Source organism: Colobus angolensis, unplaced genomic scaffold, assembly GCF_000951035.1.
Source record: "Colobus angolensis palliatus isolate OR3802 unplaced genomic scaffold, Cang.pa_1.0 Scaffold789, whole genome shotgun sequence".
NCBI classification, from domain to species: Eukaryota; Metazoa; Chordata; class Mammalia; order Primates; family Cercopithecidae; genus Colobus; species Colobus angolensis.
The window spans coordinates 20666-38369 of NW_012121698.1; the positions used below are offsets into that span (position 1 = coordinate 20666).

Sequence of the window (17704 nt, forward strand, 5' to 3'; positions counted from 1 at the left end):
AGGCAGGAGGATTACCCGAGCCCAGGAGTTTGAGGTTGCAGTGAGTTATGATCACACCACTGGACTCCAACCAGGGTGACAAATGAGACCTATCTTAAAAAAAAAAAAAGAGAGAAGAAAAATTACATATATATATATATATTTCTAAACTTGCTCATTTCCCTCATCAACTGGATTCAAGGGACTTCCTGGTAAGAGTTTGAGGAGAATTAGGAGGCAGTTCCCAGAGACAGCCCTGCAGACAGGAGGTTCTTTTCTCTGTAGGAATTCACAATGGCCTCACTGGTAAGAGTTCTGCAACTGTGTTCCCAAGTTTGCTTGATTGAAAAGATAAGCTGGAAGAGTTGCCCTAACTTCTGTTTCTGGTTTTACAGTATAAAAATCAAGGCCTTTTCATTTCCAAATACCTCACTGGCTTTTGTGCCTGGGGTGGGAATCAAAGCGCTAACCAACCACGGCACTGCCAACATCAGCACAGACTGGGAGTTCGAGTCTCCACTTTTGTGAGTATTCCACTGAGATGTCTACAGCTGTTCTGGGGGAATGTGAGCAAAAATGGAAAATGTAGAAATTCACCAATGTTTTTGGCAGTAGACTTATTTCCCTCACTATTAACAATCTTTCTCAAAAGAATTTTTTTTTTCCAGGTGAGGCTTAAATTAGGAAATCCCTGCTAGGGGCTCGGGGTGAAAAACATTCTTCCCTTAAAGGTACAGCGTATGATCAAACATCATTTAAGATTCTCTAAGAACTAGAGAAACAGATGCATGCTCAACCTTTTAGATCACCCACAAATCACTGCATGATCTTGAGTCTGCCATTCAACACACTTCCCCATCTGCAGGAGTAACTGATGGGAAGTGGAGCCTTTCTCCCTCACACAGAGGTTGAAGGTTGGTAGTCAGCTTAAGCCCAAGTCCAAGTGGAAGGGCCTTTGCACCTTCGTATAGAAGGAAGAAATCAGATTCAAAGTACTTTTACAGGCCAGTTACGATGTGTAAACCACTGTTCTGGGCGTAATGTTTAGGTCTGCCTTGGTTGGTGCCACAGGAAAACACATTCTTTCATCCACTAAGTCAGTCAACAACCATTTATTGAGTGCCTACTATGTCCCATTTACCCCCATCTCAAGAACTCCAGTCTTGCAGATTGTAGAGAAATGACACGTTCCCCACAGCAACATAGATTCATGTATTCATTTATTTATTCAATGACTCGTCAACCATATATTGAGTACTTACTCTGTGTCAGGCCACATGCTAAGTCTTGGGGACACAGAAATGAGTAACACACAATGCACTCCCTCAAGGAGTTCACAGACTACATCTAAGCCTCCCTTTCTCATCTGTGCCCCTCCTGAATAAAGTGTTGCCAGTCTTACCCTTGCTTTTCTCTCCCCAAACAAACATTGTATATGAAGGGTGCTCAATACAAGCTCAATCACTGCCAGGGCCAGAGCACTCAGGGTGAAATCATTAGAATATCCCCATAGCTGTTAGCTTTCACATATTCAGTACTTCGTCTGTTCTGTGAATATTCAATCAGCACCCACTCTGCTCCTACCTGTTGTAGGTGCAAGGAAGTCAGAGGTGAACACGACAAAGTCACTGCAGTCCAGGAGCTACCCAGCATCTGGATAATCAGAGAAACAAGATCCATCTCTGTGCCTGACTCAGGCTTGGATAACCTTCCATTTTTTCTCTAAACAGCCAAGACACAGGAGGAGCTGATCTGTTTCTCTCTGGAGTCTACTTTACCGGTATCATCATCCTAACCCGAAATGACTTTGGTCATCCTACACTGAGGCTCCAAGATTGCTATGCCCAAGTGAGCCATGCCCATGTCTCATTTTCCGGAGAACTCAGGTGAGTGAGAGCCCTCGGTTGGGCAGTGGCTAGTCAGAGGCTGGATACTCAGGCATCGCCTAGGGAAGGTTTATAAATGGCTGATTATGGTCTCTGAGTAACCTCTTTTTTGTTTGTTTTCATTTTTTCCTCAGTGTTCTGTATAACTCCTTTGCTGAGCCCATGGAGAAACCCATTTTAAAGAACTTAAATGAAATGGTGAGTCTTTAGAGGTTAGGCAGCCACAGTAAAATGCCATTAGTAGCAGTTCTATCATCCTTTCATTATTATCATTATTATTATTATTATTATTATTATTATTTTGAGACAGTATTGCTCTGTCTCCCAGGCTGGAGTGCAGTGGCGTGATCTCAGCTCACTGCAAGCTCCGCCTCCTGGGTTCACGCCATTCTCCTGGCTTAGCCTCCTGAGTAACTGGGACTACAGGCGCCTGCCACCATGCCCAGTCTCCCAGGCTGGAGTGCAGTGGCGTGATCTCGGCTCACTGCAAGCTCCGCCTCCTGGGTTCACGCCATTCTCCTGGCTTAGCCTCCTGAGTAACTGGGACTACAGGCGCCTGCCACCATGCCCAGCTAATTTTTTTTTTTTTTTGTATTTTTAGTAGAGATGGGGTTTCACCATGTTAGCCAGGATGGTCTCGATCTCCTGACCTCGTGATCTGCCCGCCTCGGCCTCCCAAAGTGCTGGGATTACAGGCGTGAGGCACCACACCCAGCCAATCCTTTAATTCTTAATCAAGAAACCTTTATTGAGCACCTACTGTGTGCTAGGCACTATCCAAGGCACTTTCACACACATTAAGTATCCTTTGCAACTTAATAACAGTTTCTCAAATCCCTACTATGTGCCAAATATTGTGGTAGGTGCTTGGGATGCAGAGATAAAGAAAACAACAGCACATCTCTCAAATTTCTTACCATAGGGTGGGCAAACAACCAACAAGAATTTACTTATTATGTACCTATTATTGCATGCCCAGCTACCATGGACTAGGGTCTGTTGGGAATAGGAAAGAGGGATACACTTGTCTATTCAAAAACACAAACTCAGGCTTGTGAAACAATAACTAACTGAGTCCTTGAACTTAGTACACAGTTACATGATCATTAGATTGAACAGGACAGCTTCAGTGAAATGGAAAATTTTAAAGAAATAGGACCCGGAAGTGTCCCGGGAGATAATTTTTAGAGGATACAAAATTTGAAGTAGATCTTAAGATAATAGGTAGGATTTGTATATGTAAGGAATGAAGGATAAGAAAAGGCATTTCCAGGAAATACAATAGGAATAAGTTAAGAAAATAGAGGCCAGGCGCGGTGGCTCAAGCCTGTAATCCCAGCACTTTGGGAGGCCGAGACGGGTGGATCACGAGGTCAGGAGATCGAGACCATCCTGGCTAACACAGTGAAACCCCGTGTCTACTAAAAAATACAAAAAACTAGCCGGGCGAGGTGGCGGGCGCCTGTAGTCCCAGCTACTCGGGAGGCTGAGGCAGGAGAATGGCGTGAACCCGGGAGGCGAAGCTTGCAGTGAGCTGAGATCTGGCCACTGCACTCCAGCCTTGGCGATAGAGCAAGACTCCGTCTCAAAAAAAAAAAAAAAAAAAAAAGAAAATAGAATAAATTAAGATCCCTTCCAAAGCTACAAGTGTTCCAGGCTCAGAAGTCAGTGTCTGAAGAAGGGAAAGATGGAATTGGCTATGCACTCTCTTTCCAATACTGACCACACCTTCCCTGAAACCTTTATCGCTATTTTAGGGGAGATAAGGACAGGGATGACAAGGACTAGAAAAGAAGGAAGACTCTTCTGGAAAAGAAGGGACAAAGACAGTGTGTGGCCACCTCCATCTCTCTAGTGCTCAGCTCAGTGCTTGACAGACATTAGGTGCTTAATGAAAGTCAGTAAGGAAATCAACACTCAGAAGCATCCAGCAGCTCATCCCAGGAGGTGGTACAGCTGTCCAGGACTCTGAAGCCTTATGGTCCTTCTCCATCCTTCCCTGACAGAGGCTGAGTGCCAATGAATGTGCACATTAGAGAGTCCCTGGCAAAGTGCACTGTCATTCTCAAGGACCCCAAACTTGATCATTCCTCTGTTTGAAACAAGGCATGGTTCTTTGGCCTCTGACAGGAGGCCAGTGAAGAATGAGTTATGCCACAGAAGCCAATAATTAAGTTTGCCTGAAATTGATATATGGCTTAAAGATAACAGATGCTTCTGTGATTCTCTCTGTGGCACTGGAAGATAGAAAAGAATGCTGAGACCACAGCTGTCTAGCTGTGTAAAACCAGAGTTCAAATCCTGGCTATGGAACACCTGGCAACTCACTTAACCTCTCTAAGCTTTGGTTTTCCCATCTGTAATTGGGGGACAGTCATGCCCCCGCTTAAGGCTGTAATGAAGGTAAAATGGAGTTAAACCAACAACAGCTGACACTTACTCAATGCTTACTATGAGCTGGACAGTTTTACATGGATTACTTCCATTTCTACTCACAGCAACGTGATGAGGTGGATACAATTATCATCCCCATGCAAATGTTGCAGGATGTGTAAACTGAGGTCAAAGAGTACAAGTAACTTGCCAAGGGATTTAACCTTCGGCCCCAGGCACCCAAGCCTGTGCTGCAACTACTATGCCAAGCACATCAGTGAGCACACAAGAGGCACACCAGTGCTGATACCTCTGCCTCTTCTTAAAAATATTAATCTGACTCAAGACTAATTTTCAAATTCCAAAAAGATGGCAACAAAATAGATCTCTAAGTAGATCTCTGATAAAATGTTCTCTCCAGCTAGCCCGGGGGAAGGTAAAAGCTCCAGCTCTAACCATTCCAGGTAGGGCAGGCAGCTGCTCCTAGAGGAAATGGCACGCTGGCGGCACCCCTGGCAGTCAGGAAAGACACAGAAGCTCCAGCAGCAGGTTCCTCGGATGTAACAGCACGGACTGGGACGCATGCCCTGTCATGTCACAGAAAGAAAAGCCAAGGGCTCACTCTTTACAGGGCTGATTGGATATAGTCCCAGTTGCTACAAAGTTCAGCTGGCATTCAGTGACATACCACCTGTATCTACATAAAGCGAGGCCCATAGACATCAACAAATTTAAGAGAAAGTCTCAATGACCAAAGGGATAATGACTGCTAACCATGAGGCCTTTGTTTGCAGGGTCTAGGCCTATCAGTAAGGGTTTCCAGTACAACATGATAACTTGCTTTTTTTCTTTTTATTCCTTTGTGGCCAGCTCTGTCCCATTATTGCAAGTGAAGTCAAAGCGCTAAATGCCAACCTCAGCACACTGGAGGGTGAGTCTTAGAACTGTCTTTTCCAGATGGTTGTCTTCCGACCTTCAAAAGCTGGTACTGTCTGGGTTTGCTTTTCAAAGCTGTATAGCTCGAGCTCTCCATCCTGCTTCACATTCTGGAAATTAGAGCCCCAGGAAGGTGCATGGGAGGGCATGCCTTGTGTATAGAGCATGCACACTTTGGCTAATAACTAACTTCACTGCTGCAAAAGAGGCAGCTCCAGGGAGATGAGATGTAGGTTCAGGAATTAAACCCTCACAAGCACTAACCCAAGCAGTGACATTACATCCCTTCTCTTCAGAGAGATTAACACTAATCTTGACCAGGTTATTCTGGGGTTCTCAGCCTGCAGTGGCTGCCCTGAGCATCAAGTCCATGCACCTTAGCATGGACTACAAGATTCACCACACCCCATCTCCTACTTTCCTCTCTCCACTTCATCTTTCTCTTTACCTTTCTCTGCCCCAGCAATCAAACTGTTTCCACTGCCCTCCTCACCCCTTGCCTTTGCTTTTGCTGTTTTCTCTGCCTGGAAGACCTTCCTCTCCCCTCCATCCTTTCATTCCTTTAACACGGGAGTTCCCAATCCCTGGGCCATAGACAGGTTAGAAACTGGACCGCACAGCAGGAGGTGAGCAGTGGGCAGGGACTGAGCATTATTGCCTGAGCTCTGCCTCCTGTCAGATCAGCAGCAGCATTAGATTCTCATAGGAGTGCGAACCCTATTGTGGACTGTGCATGCAAGCGATCTAGGTTGCATGTGCCTTATAAGAATCTAATGCCTGATGATCTGAGGTGGAAGAGTTTCATCCCAAAACCGTCCCCCACAACCCCAGGCCATGGAAAAATCATCTTCCATTAAACTGGTCCTTGGTGCCAAAAAGGTTAGGGACTGCTGCTTTAACAGATATGTATTGAGTGCCCATTTCTAAACCTGCAGAGCTTAGCCAGCACTGTGCTAAACCCTGGAGGATTTAATCCTTTCCATTCTCTACCTCTCTTTATATGTTGTGTTCTCTCCTCTTTATATTTAAGACCCAGCTCAGACATAGCCTCTTCCAGGAAACCTTGACAGTCCCCACTCCATAAAGTTATGCCTCCTCTGTGCTCACGTGATACTTTGGACATCTCTCTCTCTCTCTCTCTCTGCACTGCATCCATTCATTCACCAACGGCGCGCTGAGCACCTGAAACAGACTGAGCACCGTTCTTGCTGCTGGGGATGCAACGGTATTCCTAGGCAACACGCATACCTGCCGTCATGGGCCTAGTGGGAAGAGACAGACGGCAAGCAATATAAATAAGTAAAATCTATGCTATGGCAGTGATAAGTGGTAAGAAGAAAAATAGAGCAGTGGAGGAGCTGGAGAGGAATTTCCATTCTAGACAGAGTGACCAGGAAAACCACCACTGAGCAGATGGTACTACTAGAAAAACCCAAAAGGAGTAGAAAGTGAGCTGCTGCTCAATCTACATGAAGATTCCAGATTGAGGAAACCGCAGGCACAAAAGCCCTGAGGCTGAATATCTCAAGTGTGCTGGGGAGGCTGTGAGAAGGACACACTAGGAGCAGGGGGTTGGGGGGGAGCAGGCAGTGAGGCCAGAGAAGGGCAAAGGGGATGGTTTGATATTCAGGGATGTGTAGGGACTACAAAGCCCACCTCTTAATCTAAGATGGGACGCCTTTGAAGAGTAAGGCTGGCATGACGTAACTTACAGTTTAAGGAGATCAGTCTGGCTTCTGTGCTAAAAAAAAATAGACAGGAAGGAACGGGGCCAAGGGCAAAAGCAAGGAGACTTAAGAGATGAGTCACCACACTCATCACTTAAGAGATGAGTGTGGTGACCCATACAGGTAATGATGGTGGCTGGCCTAGGGTGGCGTGATGAAGATGGTAAGGCATGTTGGGATTTTGGATATACCTCGAAGATCAAGACAGTGGTATTTGTCCAACAGATCAAATGTGGGTCACGAGAGGAGTGAATGGTGACTTTGGTGGGTAAAACTCTAAGCAACTGGAAAATTGGAAGAAGGGATTTAACATTTATTGAGATGGGAAAGAACGTAAGAGCAGGTTTGTAGCAGGACCATGAGGAGCTCAGTTTAGATCAGTCCTTGCTGTGTTGTATTATAATATCTCCTCCCCAAGACTATGAGTTCCTTGGGTGCAGGAAGTTTGACTCACTGCTGTGCCCCCAGTGTCAGGCGCAGCATGCAGCCCATTAGGTTAAGAAACATTGGATTGTGGTCAGGCGAAGTGGCTCACTCCTGTAATCCCAGCACTTTGGGAGGCCAAGGTGGGAGGATTGCCTGAGGTCAGGAGTTCAAGACCTGCCTAGGCAACATAGTGAGACTTTGTTTCTGTAATTTTTTTTTTTTTTAATCAACCAGGCATGGTGGCATGAGCCTGTAGTCCCAGCTATGGGGAGGCCAAGGTAGGAGGATTGCCTGAGGTCAGGAGTTCAAGACCTGCCTAGGCAACATAGTGAGACTTTGTTTCTGTAATTTTTTTTTTTTTTAATCAGCCAGGCATGGTGGCATGAGCCTGTAGTCCCAGCTATGGGGAGGCCAAGGTAGGAGGATTACTTGAGCCCAGGAGGTTGAGGCTGCAGTGAGCCAAGATCATGCCACTGCACTCCAGCCTAGGTGACAAAGTGAGATCCTATCTCAAAAAATGTATATATTAGACTGATAAATGGATGCAGATGGATGAAAGAAAATGAATGGATTGGAGATGTAGGGAAAGAAAATGAGATGTAGTGAGGAAAAAAGTAGCCATGTTCTAGCTTTCCTTGAGCAAGTTCCTTTACCTCTGAGCCTCACTCACCTTGTCTGTGAAATGATTGCTGTGCTTCAGAGTAACGACTTGAAAATATTTTAAAAACTGTGGCAATGGCCAGGCACAGTGGCCCACACCTGTAATCCCAGCACTTTAGGAAACTGAGGCAAGTGACTCACTTGAGGCCAGGAGTTCAAGACAAGCCTGGCCAACAGGGTGAAACCCTGTCTCTACTAAAAATACAAAAATTATCCAGAGGTGGTGGTGCAGGCCTGTAATGCCAGCTATTTGGGTGGCTGAGTCAAGAGAATCGCTTGAACCTGAGAGATAGAGGCTGCAGTGAGCTGAGATTGTGCCACTGCATCCCAGCCTGGGTGACAGAGCAAGACTGTCTCAAAAAAAGTGAAAACTAAAAACTAAAAACTATGGTGGCTTAGGATAATATTGTTCCTTTATCTTAGCAAGACACTTCATCTCTTCTTGCTTTTCACCTCCATCTATGACATGCAAGAAGAGAGAAGACGTGATGCTCAGGTAACTGTTTCTAGAACAGGGAGTAGGTCTTCATATTGTAGAACACATGTCAGTGGTCAGGAAAGCAGCTCTCCAAAGCCAAGTGGGAAACCTGAGCCCTGCATCACTGCACTGCACATACAACTAGCTTCAGACAGTAAAATCTGTGCTTTAATTTTTTTTTTTTTTTTTAGACAGAGTTTCACTCTTGTCACCCAGGCTAGAGTGCAATGGCGTGATCTCAGCTCACCGCAACACCTCCTGGGTTCAAGTGATTCTCCTGCCTCAGCCTCCCGAGTAGCTGAGATTACAGGCGTGCGCCGCCACACATTGCTAATTTTGTATTTTCAGTAGAGATGGGGTTTCTCCATGTTAGTCAGGCTGGTGTCAAACTCCCAGCCTCAGGTGATCTGCCCGCCTCAGCCTCCCAAAATGCTGGGATTACAGGTGTGAGCCACCATGCCCAGCCCAATCTGTGCTTTCTGGAACTTCACCCAGAACTTCACTCAACACTGTACTCTGGTCCTCTTGACTTCTGCTTTATTCTGAAAATGATAATACATAAAATTATTTGAATTAGTAGCACTGTGCCTAAGAATTTCCTTGGCCTCTCCAATGTAGTGGACTTTATTTTCTCTCACACAATCTGTTTTTAAAAGTATTTCTAATGACAACAATAATACATACTCCTCATAAAAAAAAAAATGAAGTTCTAACTGCAATTTATAACATCAAACTGAAAAGTCTTTCATTATACCAACCCAATATATATGGCTAAATATTGGTATGAGTTTTGTGTTTGTACTAATTTCCTTTTTAAAAAATAACTTATATAGGGCTGGGCACAGTGGCTCACGCCTGTAATCCTGGCACTTTGGGAGGCCAAGGTGGGTGGATCACTTGAGGTCAGGAGTTCGAAACCAGCCTGGCCAACATGGTGAAACCCTGTCTCTACTAAAAACACAAAAATTAGCTGTGTGTAGTGGCCGGTACCTGTAATCCCAGCTACTGGGAAGGCTGAGGCATGAAAACTGCTTGAACCCAGGAGGCAGAGGTTGCAGTGAGCCAAGATTACACCACTGCACTCCAGCCTGGGTGATAGAGTGAGAATCTATCTCAAAAAAAAAAAAAAAAAAAATGCTATACATGCATTTTTGTTTGTATATGTGTATACCTAAAAAGGTATACAGAAGTCCTCCCTTATCTGCAGTTTTGCCTTCTGCAGTTTCAGTTACCCGTGGTCAACCACAGTTTAAAAATATTCAATATCTCAATGTGAATTTGAGAGAGAGAAAGAGAGAGACCACATTCACATTCACATTCACATTCACATTCCTTTTATCATAGTGTATGTAGGTGTTGGTACTGTCCACACTTTCAGGCATCCACTGGGGTCTTGGAACATATGCCCTGCAGATAAGGGGGACCACTGCACACCCAAATTTTAGTGATGCTTCTCTCAGATTAATTCACTTGGAAAAAATGTTCACTTTCTTCTTTTGATTCATCTACTTTTCTGGGTTTTCAAAAGATAACATGCATTCCTTATGAAAAGCAGGAACTGATCTTTTAAACAGAGAATTTAAAGTTATATTGTTCTAGATAGACATCATTCATATATTATACTATGCTTTTAATGAATATGGATTTTCTTTTTTCTTTGTTGGTTATTTAGTTTTAACCAAGATTGACAACTACACTCTGTTGGATTACTCCCTAATCAGTTCTCCAGAAATTACTGAGAACTACCTTGACCTGAACTTGAAGGTAACTTTATCATCATCAGAATCCTCAGCCTGGCTGTCAACAGCCAATATTTAGAAAACAGTGATTATGGACCGGGTGCGGTGGCTCACAACTATAATCCCAGCACTTTGGGAGACCCAGGCAGGCGGATCACTTGAGGCCAGGAGTTTGAGACCAGCCTGGTCAACATGGTGAAACCCCATCTCTACTAAAAACACAAACAATTAGCGAGGCATAGTGACACACAGCTGCATTCCCAGCTGTTTGGGATGCTGAGGCGGGAGAATTCCTTGAACCTGGAAGGCAGAGGTTGCAGTGAGCCGAGATCTTACCACTGCATTCCAGCCTGGGTGACAGAGTGAGACTCTGTCTCAAATAAACAAAAACAAAAACAAAAAACAATGATTCTGTACAGAAGGAAATATATATACATCCTCTTTGAATAATTTAATTTTCTTTCAAGCAACTGCCTCATGTTTACACCTTTTCAAAAGATTCTTGAACATTTTGTTGATAAGCAAATGATTGTATTGTACAACATATGTCTGACCTCTTCAGGAGAAGGATCATATGTCTTTGCATGTAGGAGTAGGTTTGAAGCTAGGAGGCAGCAAGTAGAGCGATCTGTATTTATTGGAACTTAACACATCAGTAGGTGGTACACGTTGGCACTTCCATTCCTAAGTGTCAGGTTCGTGGATTTAACTGAGGGCTGCTGACCTCTGTCAGGGCCATAAGCACGTGGAATTAGTGTTCACTGATCATGGAAAAACGATCATTGTGCTTATGTTTCATTTTGCTCCAAAGCTAATATCATTGTCTTTTAAAAAGCATATGGGCTCATACTTCACTCACCAGAGTCTTTCAACTCATTAAATATTTTGTAATAATGCCCTATAGCTAATGAAAGCAGTGCTAGAAATGCCACAAAAGTGATTTAAACAATTTGGAGTCTTGGGTCCTTCTTTCTGTGATTCCCCAGGTACTCAGCAGACACAGATTTTGAAGGTCAAGTGTTTGACACCATTTCACAGCTCCTCAGGAACGACTTTTACTCAGAGTTGTCCTTCCAGCTAAATGCACCTCCTTCTTTGTCTGAGAAAAGTTCCAATAAGGGTTCTCATTGGGTTACACCCTGGGGTGAACAGACACACCTAAATATGCCCAAGAATCCTAAGAGCTTTGAAAAATAGTCACTGGTCAAGGAGTCAGAAAGCCTTAACAGTTTTTCAGCATTACTGAGTTTCTAGGATTCTTCTTCTTCTTCTTCTTCTTCTTTTTTTTTTTTTTTTTGACAAGGTCCCCCTCTGCCACCCAGGCTGAGGCTGGAGTGCAGTGCTGCAGTCACAGTTCACTGCAACTTCAACCTCCCTGGTTCAAGGGATTCTCCTCTCTCAGCCTCCCGAGTAGCTAGAACTACAGGTACATGCCACCACATCTGGCTAATTTTTGTATTTTTTATAGAGACAGGGCCTGCCATGTTGCCCAGGCTGATCATGGAAAAACAATCATTCAATCAATTCAAAGTCCATTGCTCCAGTGATCCCCTGCCTTAGCCTCCCAAAGTGCTGGGATTATAGGCGTGAGCTACCGCGCCCGGCCCGAGCTTCTGGAATTCTTGTTCTATTTCAGAGGGTCCACCTTCTTAGCCTTCTTAGAATTTGAGTTTTCACCTGATACACTGGTCTTTCTCTCTGTTTTCCCACAGGGCGTATTCTACCCACTGGAAAACCTCGCCGACCCGCCCTTCTCACCAGTTCCTGTTGTGCTCCCAGAACGCAGCAACTCCATGCTCTACATTGGAATCGCCGAGTATTTCTTTAAATCTGCGTCCTTTGCTTATTTCACAGCTGGGGCTTTCAATGTCACTCTCTCCACCAAAGAGGTGAGGAGTTAACTGAGGATGTCAACGGTCACTACCATTCAGCCTTTTTATAAGTATCCTGTTATAGGACTTTTATGCCATAATTTCGATTCCTGGGTTATCACTCTCAGTAAGACAGTGAACGTATGAAGGAATTGTGGAATGAACATGGTTATGGGTTGAGCATCCCTTATCCAAAATACTTGGGACCAGACGTGTTCTGGATTTCAGATTTTGTCAGATTTTGCGATATTTGCATTATATATACTTACCGGCTGAGCAGCCCTAATCTGAAAATCCAAAATCTAAAATGCTCCAATAAGCATTTCCTTTGTGTATCATGTCGGCATTTAATAGTTGGATTTTGGGGCACTTTGAATTTCAGATATTCAGATTAGGGATATTCGACCTGTATCCGCTGGGGAATTGTCGAGTTTCCAGTTCTGCTGCATTTGTTTTTTCATGATACCTCACCACTCACCACTGTACTAGATTCATCTCAGATAATACCAAGACCCCTTTCCATCACATATTGCCTGTGACCTTAGAGGTAATTTCAATTTATATCACTTCTATGTGCCAGAATTTCCTCATCTGGAAAAGGCAGATAATAATAGTTCCATACTCACAGAGTTTATATGGGCATTAAAAGATTTAAATACGTGTCAAGTATCCAGACCAATCCCCAACACAGAATAAGTGCGATGTAACTGTTGCTCATCATCATCATCATTATTTCCTGTATTATGCTAACATAAAGAGTTACCTTGGTTGTAATTACAGCTGGTTTATCTACAATGATTAGTAATAGTACAGATATTCATTGATTCTCTGTCATGCACCTCCCTTTTATAATGACAGCACTCTCTCTAGCCAGCCAACCAAAAACTTTTATTGAGCATCTCTTTTTGAATCTTCTCATTCTATATGTCTTAATTATACAAGTAGATATAAAGCTTATGTTCAGAATGGTAAGTATGGCAGCAGTGGCTACCTTACGATGCTGAGAATTAGATACTTCTAGCTGCAGACTTGAAAATCTGTGAACGTAAATTCCTTAAGCATCTGGTATCTCAGTAATCCCTAAAAGTGAGGACAATAACACAAGGCTTATTGTTAATGACTGTAGAATATGTACACATAGATTGTAATATATATATAAATAAAGAAGATTGTAATACATATAAAGAATATGTACACACAGATAGATTGTAATATATATAAAGAATATGTACACATAGATTGTAATATATATATAAATAAAAGTGTTTTGTGCTATATGTGTATAATCCATGTGTAAATATTCTACAGTTATTAACAATAGACTGTATTGTTCCCAGAGTTAAAAGAAATATAACTTCCTGTGTGACCTTGGGCAAGTCACTTTACTTCTCTGAACTTCGGATTCCCTATGATTGGGCTATAAAATGATAGGTTGCCTTTAAACACTGAATATTTTATGGTGTAACAGCTTCACAATTCATAAAATTGTAGGGAACACTACATTTTCCCTGAAAAGACAATCCAGGTAAAATCTTAACAGTGACATAATGGACTTTATTTTCCAGATTTCCAACCATTTTGTTCAAAACTCTCAAGGCCTTGGCAATGTGCTCTCCCGGGTAAGTGCTCAGGGTTTGAATCTTGATAGTGTATTTGGCTTCATTGCAATTACTTCTGGAAGACTTGTGGGTTCTATGTATTCCTTTTTGGATAAGTCCCTCTGTCTATTATTGGGAGTTTTTTCTCTTAATCAACTGTCCATGAATATTTACTGAACAGTACAGTTTAAAGTGCAATTAACATACAAGTTACAGTATAATTGTAAGTTCACAAAGTAAATCACCTGTGCCTTCCACAATATTCCACCACACTTGAAATAATTAGTTTAAATAAAGGATTTATTAGTGTAAATGAAGGATTCAATTCTTAAATGAAGGATTAGTGCCAACACTTGTAACTGTAGTAAAGCAACTGTTAATATTGTGCCTTCATAGCACACTAAGTATTGAACATAATGAACCTACGGGCTAGGAATTGCCCTTGAGGGCAAAGAGATGTTCATGTAGCATCCTGGTTTTGGAGCAAGGATCTTGAGTCAGATAGACCTAGATTTGTTTTTGTTTGCTTGTTTTTTGAGACAGGGTCTCGCTCTGTCATCCAGGTTGGAGTGTAGTGGCATGATCTTGGTTCACTGCAATATCCACCTCCCCGACTCAAGTGATCCTCCCACCTCAGCCTCCTGAGTAGCTGGGACTACAGGCACAAGCCACTACGCCCAGCTATTTTTCCTATTTTTTGTAGAGGCATGATTTCTCCATGTTGCCCTGGCTGGTCTCAAACTCCAGGGCTCAAGTGATCCACGCGTGTCAGCTTTCCAAAGTGCTAGGATTATAGGTGTGAGCCACTGTGCCCAGCCCAGACCTAGATTTGAATCCCAATTCTACCACTTATTCCCCTAGAACCTTGAGAACATTGTTTAACCTCTGTAAGACTCACATTCTCCACTATGAAACAGGGATGCTGATAGAATCTGCCTCATAGGGATTTTCTGAAGATTCAATGTGGTAATACATAAAGCCCCTGGCACAGTGGGTAGTATCAAGTATTATGTTCAGTAACTGCCAACTGTTATCATCGTTTGATTTTTGTGTGTGATTATGATTATTAAAGAGCTGTTTTTCTATTATAACTGCACGATGTAAGATTTAGTCACCACAGGCCATCCTAACCTTGTGATTTCCCTTCATCAACTCACGTCTCACAATCTTTATTTCTTTATTGGAATGTGGGCAGATTGCAGAGATCTACATCTTGTCCCAGCCCTTCATGGTGAGGATAATGGCCACAGAGCCTCCTGTGATCAATCTACAACCAGGCAACTTCACCCTGGACATCCCTGCCTCCATCATGATGCTCACCCAACCCAAGAACTCCACAGTTGAAACCATCGTTTCCATGGACTTCGTAAGTCTGGGGAGACAGTGGAGCAGCCTGTAGATGCCAATCCTGCTCCTGCTGTGGACTGTTGGCCAGCAGCTTTGAAATGTTCGAAGAGGGTGGGGATGCTCCATTGATTAAGAGTGAGGATGGAGGCTGGACGCGATGTCTCATGCCTATAATCCCAGTGTCTTGGGAGGCCGAAGCAGGAAGATTGCTTGAGGCCAGGAGTTAGAGACCAGCCTGGGCAACAATAGCAAGACCTCATCTCTACAAAAAACAATTGTTTAGCCAGGTGTGGTGGCGTTGTGCACCTGTCATCCTAGCTACTCAGGAGGCTGAGGTGGAAGTGTGGCTCTGAACCCAGGAGTTTGAGGCTACAGTGAGCTATGATTGCACCACTGCACTCCAGTCTGGGCAACAGGGTAAGACCCTGTCTCAGTGAGGTTGGAGCTGAGGGAAGGGTATGTGTGGCAGGATGGGAGGCCAGCACTCACACTCTCATACATTGTAAAATCTCTTTCCAGTCTCTACTTCATGCACACTCTTTCCACCACCTACCTCAGTTACATGGAGAGCTGGAATTCTTTTTTTTTAAAATCTAAATAAGTCAATCAAGGTAGAATTCATTTTTACTTCAGCAAATGAAGGCCAAATGCAATCTGATAGAAGGATATAATAAACCTAACAAAAATGTCATACGCACATAGGCGCACACACACACGTACATAGAGAAGAGAGATTAGGAGAAAAAAATAAATCAAAGGAGATCATCAAACAAAAAGTCTTTGCAGGTAGCTTCCCTAACTTACAAGACAGGATTTTCAGAGGTATTTATTCCCAATGTCTTTTAGATTTCCAATGTCTTTAGACTAAGAGGGAAAGTTGGGCTTATAATGTTTCAACTATTGGAAATTATATTGGTGGCCAAAATTGACACTCTCTCATCTTAATAATAAGTGCTTTTATTGTCTATAGGTTGCTAGTACCAGTGTTGGCCTGGTTATTTTGGGACAAAGACTGGTCTGCTCCTTGTCTCTGAACAGGTAAGATCAATCAATTTGACTGTTGGGACTCCTTAGTAATAAGTGAGTCAACTGACCAGAGACAAAATGACCATTAAAAAACAAGTGATCTGTAATCCCAGCTACTCACCTGGCTGAGGAAGAAGAATCACTTGAAGCCGGGAGGCAGAGGTTGCAGTGAGCCGAGATTGTGCCATTACATTCCAGCCTGGGTGACGGTGAGACTCTGTCTCAAAAAAAAAAAAAAGAAAAAAAGTGAAGTTAACCATCGTGTGAACATGAGTCAGTTAAGCACCTCTCCTGTAATGGCCCAGATAACTTTAAAGTGTATACTTTACTAAAAATTGTACTGTCAAGCTTTTATTTTTTCCATTACAGTAACATAAAAATAAAATAGGGAACAAAATAATTACAAATATAATTCTGTAATATGGCCAGGTGCCATCTTACAGGCTCTTACCTGTAATCCCAGCAATTTGGGAGACCAAAGTGGGAGGATCACTTGAGGCCAGGAGTTTGAGACCAGCCTGGGCAACAAAGTGAGACCTCATCTCTACGAAAGCTTTTTTAAAAATTAGCTAGGCATGGTGGCACACCCCTGTAATCCCAACTGCTCAGGAAGCTGACGGGGGGAGAATTGCTTGAGCCCAGGAGTTAGAGATTACACTGAGCTATGATCATGCCGCTGCACTCCAACACGAGCAATAGAATGAGACCTTGTCTCTCAAAAAATATATCTCTCTCTCATATCTTTTATATTATATATTTTATATACCTACATAAATTAAATACATAAAATATTACATATTTAATAAACATATTTTATATACTATATATAAAACAATATATTTTATAAAATGTTTTATATAAATATATAAAACATATTTCCTATATTTTATTTTTATTAATTTTATATAAGCATACAAAGAATATATACATATACTTCTGTAATAGAAGTGTACATTCTAATGGCACGGCAATATAAACTACAGTTCTTCTTTATCAAATTCATAGAGCATGCTAGTGAGGAAAGAGCATAAAGCTTTGGGAGTTAAAGAACCAAGTTTCCAGTTCTTACAGGATCTATGACCCTGATCAAGTCTGTTAACCTCCTTGAGCCTCAGTTTCCTGTAAAGATCTTTATCTTATTTGTAAATAAGGAAGCGGAACTGGATCATGCCTAAGGTATCTTCAGACCATCTGATCCCATTGCTAGAACGTAGAATTTAACAAGATCTGCCCCATGGGCTGCCTGCCTGTCAAATGCATGTGATGCACGGTGAAAGGCCATGTGCAGGGCCACATACGTAGATCACTGAACACGAAGTGCCATTCGGCAGAACCATCTGCAAAGCCCAGCCCTATAAAGCTGGAAGTTGAAGTCATCCATCAGACTACCTGGGGGGAGAATTTACAGAAAGATCAGGTGGCCCAGACTAAATGTATGCAAGGAAGAAAAGGAAGCAATGAAACAGATGTAAGCAGAGTCAGAAAAGATCTGAGAAACCAGCAGAGGGGGAGTAAATCAATCACAAGTCAACGTGGTAGTTATGAAGACTATTTTGGAAACATGGAAGATGGCCAGGTATGGTGGTTCACGCCTGTAACCCCAGCATTTCGGGAGGATGAGGCAGGCAGATCACGAGGATTCAGGAGTTCAAGACCAG

At 43.0% G+C, this 17704-nt stretch overlaps 1 protein-coding gene across 1 annotated transcript in view; it reads left to right on the forward strand.

Annotated features, from left to right (window-relative positions):
- The window catches only part of BPIFC (BPI fold containing family C), a gene marked incomplete at its 5' end in the record, with an annotated part of 40055 nt that overhangs the window by 6478 nt on the left and 15873 nt on the right, over positions 1-17704 (forward strand). The window contains 9 exons of the mRNA XM_011928658.1: positions 375-503; positions 1710-1865; positions 2000-2063; positions 5109-5169; positions 10138-10229; positions 11917-12093; positions 13641-13694; positions 14869-15039; positions 15991-16058. Of these exons, the coding sequence (XP_011784048.1) occupies positions 375-503; positions 1710-1865; positions 2000-2063; positions 5109-5169; positions 10138-10229; positions 11917-12093; positions 13641-13694; positions 14869-15039; positions 15991-16058 (972 nt within the window). The remainder of the gene's footprint in view (positions 1-374; positions 504-1709; positions 1866-1999; positions 2064-5108; positions 5170-10137; positions 10230-11916; positions 12094-13640; positions 13695-14868; positions 15040-15990; positions 16059-17704) is intronic.